Source organism: Arachis ipaensis, chromosome B01, assembly GCF_000816755.2.
Source record: "Arachis ipaensis cultivar K30076 chromosome B01, Araip1.1, whole genome shotgun sequence".
NCBI lineage: Eukaryota > Viridiplantae > Streptophyta > Magnoliopsida > Fabales > Fabaceae > Arachis > Arachis ipaensis.
Window position 1 is genome coordinate 129,471,193 of NC_029785.2, and position 5,665 is coordinate 129,476,857.

The following is a 5,665-nucleotide window of genomic DNA, read 5'->3' on the forward strand; positions in this document are numbered from 1 at the left end:
AGAGTAATATTATATAGTTAATAAATTTTAATATTTTTATTAATATTTAATTAATTACAAAAATTAAAAATTATATTTTAATTTTAAATTTTAATAATATATAAATTTGGTATGAGTCTAAAGTATTAAATAGAATTAATAAAAAAATTAATTTTTTAATATTTCTCTTCATATGTAATATATTTTAAATATATATTTTATACACATAATTAATTTTTCTTTAAATCATTTATAGAGATTAAACTCTCTGTGATTTATAGAAATTAAAAGTCTTTAATTTATTTATGAAAAAGTGGTGCGTCAGCAGAGTGATTGGGATGAGGTGGGGCCCAGTGGAACAAGTTAGAAGAGTTCGTTGAAATGAAACTGGAGAATGGAGATCGCAGAAGAACAGATTCCTTTCTTTCTTTCTGCAGTTTCCAACAACCCAAACTGGCTTCCATCATCAATTATCTTCCTCACGATGTTGCCATCAAAATCGCTTCTCTCCTTCAGGTTCCGATTTCTCAATTTCCTTTTAATTTCTTCACTTTCAATGTTTCCTTTTTCTGCTTCGATTTTGCTTGACCCCTTTCTCCTCTGCAAAAGGTTCGAGATTTGTGTGCCTTGAGTTGTTGTTCCACTTTCTGGAGGGAACTCTGCGTCTCCGATTCCATTTGGGAGTCTCTTGTCAGAAAAAGATGGCCTTTACTCACTTCCTTCGATTTCCCTTCTTCATCATCATCGTCATCTTCATCTTCATCTTCCACTTCCTCTTCCTCTTCCGCTAATTCCCCGAATTTTAAGGTATTCCACTTATTCCCTTGTTTTACAGCTTGACCTAATTTCTTTCGTGTATCGGTAATCTGAATTGGGAATGTGATCAATCAAGTACTTGACTTTTGGTCTGTACTCGTTTAATTGGTTGCTGTTAGAAATTGATATGAATTTGTGTTATAACTTAGGTTTTCAATTGGGTTTAACAGAAGTGGAGGAAATTGTACTTAAAGAGGCATGTGGAGTTGGGAGTTAGGGCAAGGTCTGTTGAGAAGTTTGTGGAAGCTTGTTCCCGTTCTGAATCACTTGAAGTTAGGGACTATCTCAATGCTGTTGAAACCTTGATTGCCACAAGGTTTGGTTTTGAAGATGTCCAGAGGTTCCTCTTCAACCCTAAAGTCAACGTCTTGCTTAACTTGATTGGTGTCCACTATTGCCTCACATGTCTTGGGATTCAGGTATTCTTATCTTTTTTTTTTCCCAACCATGTTGTGATTTGTTTTGTTTTCGGTTTCATAGCTTTTTAATTTTCCCATTTTGAAACACTTGAACCGTAGTTGCAAAATCTAGAACAGTATGGAAATGTTCATGGACGAGTTTAATTTAATGTGTAAAATTACCCAAGGAGAACACCATAGTTTTGCGGGTTTTCGGGAAAAAAAAAAAGCCAAATTAGCTCCAACTAAAGGGAACCACTGTTTAAGATCCCAGATAGTTTTGGTTCCTTTCAATTGTTAATTGCTTCATCATGGCTTAATTTGGTGTCACTTGATGACCCTTGAAGTGATCACTGTGCATAAGATGTATCAAAAATGTATTTAGCATATTGTCGATGTGCAATTCTACATGCTACCGTCAACTTGATGTTCTTTCGTTTTTTGCGCAAGGCTGCAGTTAACATGATTGCTATTAAAATGTTTGATACTTAACACTTTGGATCAAAACACCTTTTTTTGGCTGAATTTCATGTTTTTGTTGTATTTTGAATTTTGAATACATGTAATAAGAAAGTCAATTGTGTTTTTTTTTTCCATGCTAAAACTTCTCTGTGAAATAAAAATATCTTCTGCTCAGTCTTGGACTCTTGGGTAGGGTAATACTATTGTTTTAAGCTTAATATCAATTATTTGGAACAACTTGCAAACACATGTTCAAGATTTCTTGTTCCTGTTTTTGTTTTTAAAAAAGATAACGTGTACCATTTTTGTCATTTGTTGCTCTCTTTGCAAGTTTTCATATTCAGAGATATAGATGGGCTTTATCTTATTCTTTGACTTTTGCAGTTTTTCTTTCAGAAGTTAAGTCATGATCTGTAAAGATAGATGTATAGCTAGGCATATAACTATTATTATAACATCTAAATTGATTTTTTTTTTAATCTACATGATTTTTTTCCTCTCATTTTATAACATCTCACATTTCAGCCTTGAACTGATAACATGCACATGAAAATTATAATGTTGGGTTAAAGTTTTGAAGGGCTATACCAGAATTTAAAATTACAAACTTGTATAAAAATCATTTCAGTGTTTGTAATTGATATCTAAGCGTGTTGATTGGCAGGGCGACGAACTCGTAGAATCGCTTCGGGCTAGTGAGATATCTGATCGGCATGTATGCATCAAGTGGTGGAAAGTTGGGAGATGGATCTATGGCTTCCGCAGGAGGGACGAGTCACATTCTCGTTGGGTTTCTTTGGCATATTTAGCAACAGAAGATGATGAACATGTTCTGGGGGTACTTCGCCGAGGTACCATTCATGAGGTTGTACGTGTTCAGATCTCTGCTGTTGGTCACACATCAACACCTTGGTCCTATAAGACTGATCAACTATAAGTATATATATAATTTATATAGCTATCAGTTTTAGTATGTGTATAATGTGGTAATAATACGTGTGTATCACTATCACTACTATTATGTCATTAAATACAAGAAAATAAGACAAGTTCAGATTACTTTTAAAATCAATCAGATTAAAAATATGCATAAATTCCATTCTTGTAAATGTAATAGATGAATTCGTGGAGGACAATTATACCATGCATTGAACTCCAATGTTGTTATTTAAGTTGTCACAATCAAGCACATAGAATGCTTTTCTTCTCCATGTTTTAATTCTTAGACCCCAGAGGAAGCTCTTTGTGATGTTGAGTCTTAGGCAGATTTCGTAGCTTTCTTTTCCTATGTACTCATAACTCCATTGGACGTTTCATTTCAATGATTTTCAAGTCATAAAGAGACCGCAACATGCTTTGTGTAATTTTTTTTTTTTTGGTTTACCCAAATGGTATCTCCCAACCCGACAGATTAAGGACTAATCCGTTGCGGATCTAAGATCTATTTAAGGGTCTGCCGCTGGTCAATGAGTTGCTGAGTTGTTGCATGCACAAGGTGGGGTTCGAACTCCCGACACTTGCTTAAGCGAACGAGTGAGCTGATCACTCGACCAACCCAAGTTGGTTTGCTTTGTGTAATTTTACACCTTAAAATTTTCATTCCGTTTTTAAGTCCAATTTTCATACTCTACTCTACATTGCCCCTGGTGTTATCAGAGTGCCATGCTATGAAATGAATCATGATACTTGTAAGAATGGATGCAAAATTAAAGTACACATCAAAATCATCAATTATTCATATAAAACTTTTCCATGTTGATTATAACTGGTTTATTTTGTGGGTGCAGAATAATTAATTACAAACCACTTAATGCATGAATAAACCACCAAGACAACCACTACTACTACCCATATACATATAATCAAACACCATTGCCCTGAAACCAACAAACATTCACAAACACAAAAAGTCATTCACAAACTGTACTAATTACAGTACTTAACAACACACTCAGACTAACTTTGTCAACATTAATGAAACTATGATCCATTTGTCTACTTGGGAACCCTGCTGTGAAGGGTGAAAGCTGAAAGGAAGATGAGTAACACAACAACAATGCTGCCAAACAAGCCCACAGCAAGGGATCCAGCAACATGCTTACAGAAAGTGTCATATGCACTGCAAATTTTATTCCAATGGACATGGCTGTTTCCCTTTAAACCTATGTATGCAACACCTGCACCTGCTCCTGTTGCTGATGCTATTATCCCCAGTATCAGCTGCACCACACCATGACAAATAACACTCATGGGTTATTACTTATTTATCTCTTGAAATGCTAGCTAGCTTATAAGGTGAAAATATGATTATTTTATTAATTGTTACCGCATCCCAGAAGAGAAAATGAAGGAGAAACTTGGTTTTCTGATGTGGTCTCTGGATCACAGAGAGTGATGCTAGCGTGGTGATGATGCTGTAAAGCCCAGAAACCGAAAATGCAACCACAAAATATCTGCATAATTTTATATCATAATATGTCAAATTTCTAATTGTAAAGCGTCAACAACAATTAATATTTGTTAAATACATAAAAAGAATTGAAATAATAAGTAACACAATAAGGCAGGAGAGCCTCCTTACAAATAACGTACAGTAAAATATGACATGCAAATCCAAAAGCCATCATAATTACGTACATACCAGAAATCAGAGTAAAAATTAAGGGAAAACCCTCATGTATTAATTAACAGTTCAACTAAGACTAAATTTTCATTCTCCTTTCTTCTTGAAGAAAAAAAAAATATTTAATTAGTGTAGTTTCTTTATTTTTTCTGTTTTAACTTTCTTTATACTAATTTCATGTTGACTACAAAAACATAGACCAACATATATAGCAAACACTTCGTATATAGCCGCCACATATATAAGCAAAATTGTTATATGTATAAAAAAATAGCCACCAAATCAATCACGACATATTTGTGTACGAATAGATGTATTGTTTAAGTGATTTTTAATATATATTTTATATTTTAACGTATATTAAACACGGATAATTAATTTGGTGACTGATTTTTTACGTTCATATAGTATTTTTGATATATAAAGCTTTATATATGAACTTACACAAAGGCCGGTGAGTATCTCCACTTGGCTGGTTGTGGCACAGGCCTACCTTGGAAAAGCACCAATTCGGTTTGATTACCAGTGACAAGCACCACTACTGCCACAAGTGAGGCTGCAAACAACAGAAACCTTAATATCACATCCAAATTAGACAAATCGACGCCGGCCGGAGCCGGAGTTGGAGCTGTCCTGTTCTCAGGTTCCCCTGGCTTCTCTGTAGTAGACATGTTGTCACCTTACTTAGTTTTCAATAATGGAAACTAAGGAAGGTACTTGTAGTATAGTAGCAGTGTTATTAAAAGGATAAGAATAGTTGAACAATATAGTTATGTCTAAATATGTATATATAGATATATAGATATATATAGATGGATGGATGAACTTGAATGATGTGTGAAATAAAAACAAATGGAGGAGTTAGAGTTTTCCTCACGCTATGGTTGGTTTGAACAGTTGCTTGTTAGTTGGTATGTGTATGTATGAGGTGATTCACACATAGCTAATAGTCAATAATCTTTACAATATATGTATTTTTTATTAGTGCACTTAATCCTATAAACTTTACACGAAATATATATACATTTGAATATATTCTATAGGTGCTTAATTTCAAGATTCACATGAAATATCTCTTGGGGTTGTTTTTATTTGGATTATGAATTGATGTGTGTTTGTATTATAGGGCTAGAGGGTAGAAACTTGTGTTAAGTGTTACATCCATAGCTATCATATGAATTATGAAATGATTTCTTGTAACTCTTCCAACTCTAATTTCTGGTTAGATTGATTTGTCTTATGTGGCATATATACATATATGGAACAATCATTTTTTTATTTCTCACTTATCAATTATCATGATTGAATAAATTGAGAGTCAAGGTTGTGGTTGGTATAATAGATTAAATTTTTTGGATAATGTTAGAAAGATAAAAAATAATTCGTT

General features: G+C 33.6%; 2 protein-coding genes and 1 long non-coding RNA gene across 4 annotated transcripts in view; 2 read left to right on the top strand and 1 right to left on the bottom strand.

Annotated features, from left to right (window-relative positions):
• Positions 1 to 4,387, top strand: part of LOC110263446 — a 23,148-nt gene extending 18,761 nt beyond the window's left edge. Inside the window, exon 3 of the long non-coding RNA XR_002349115.1 lies at positions 4,226 to 4,387. This is a non-coding gene — a long non-coding RNA (uncharacterized LOC110263446). The remainder of the gene's footprint in view (positions 1 to 4,225) is intronic.
• Positions 299 to 2,866, top strand: LOC107638228. Of its 2 annotated transcripts, none has more exons than XM_016341388.1 (4): positions 299 to 495; positions 589 to 786; positions 966 to 1,214; positions 2,317 to 2,866. In XM_016341388.1, the coding sequence occupies exons 1-4, from the start codon at positions 361 to 363 to the stop codon at positions 2,590 to 2,592; spliced, it is 858 nt and encodes a 285-aa protein (XP_016196874.1). In that variant the 5' UTR covers positions 299 to 360; the 3' UTR covers positions 2,593 to 2,866. The 2 variants fall into 2 exon arrangements, with proteins under 2 accessions (XP_016196874.1, XP_016196882.1); XM_016341396.2 differs by having other exon boundaries at positions 2,320 to 2,866.
• On the bottom strand, positions 3,368 to 5,081 carry LOC107638238 (CASP-like protein 1D2). Its single transcript, XM_016341410.2, has 3 exons — positions 4,723 to 5,081; positions 3,982 to 4,108; positions 3,368 to 3,875 (listed from the first exon to the last, which is right to left on the bottom strand). The coding sequence occupies exons 1-3, from the start codon at positions 4,947 to 4,949 to the stop codon at positions 3,651 to 3,653; spliced, it is 579 nt and encodes a 192-aa protein (XP_016196896.1). The 5' UTR covers positions 4,950 to 5,081; the 3' UTR covers positions 3,368 to 3,650.

Coding starts and splice junctions, on each gene's coding strand:
- LOC107638228 (XM_016341388.1), top strand. CDS start 361: ATGAAACTGGAGAATGGAGATCGCAGAAGAACAGATTCCTTTCTTTCT. Junction 496..588: donor AAATCGCTTCTCTCCTTCAG/GTTCCGATTTCT, acceptor CCTCTGCAAAAG/GTTCGAGATTTGTGTGCCTT. Junction 1,215..2,316: donor TCACATGTCTTGGGATTCAG/GTATTCTTATCT, acceptor CGTGTTGATTGG/CAGGGCGACGAACTCGTAGA.
- LOC107638238 (XM_016341410.2), bottom strand. CDS start 4,949: ATGTCTACTACAGAGAAGCCAGGGGAACCTGAGAACAGGACAGCTCCA. Junction 4,109..4,722: donor AGATACTCACCGGCCTTTGT/GTAAGTTCATAT, acceptor AAAATTATGCAG/ATATTTTGTGGTTGCATTTT. Junction 3,876..3,981: donor ATTTTCTCTTCTGGGATGCG/GTAACAATTAAT, acceptor GGTGTGGTGCAG/CTGATACTGGGGATAATAGC.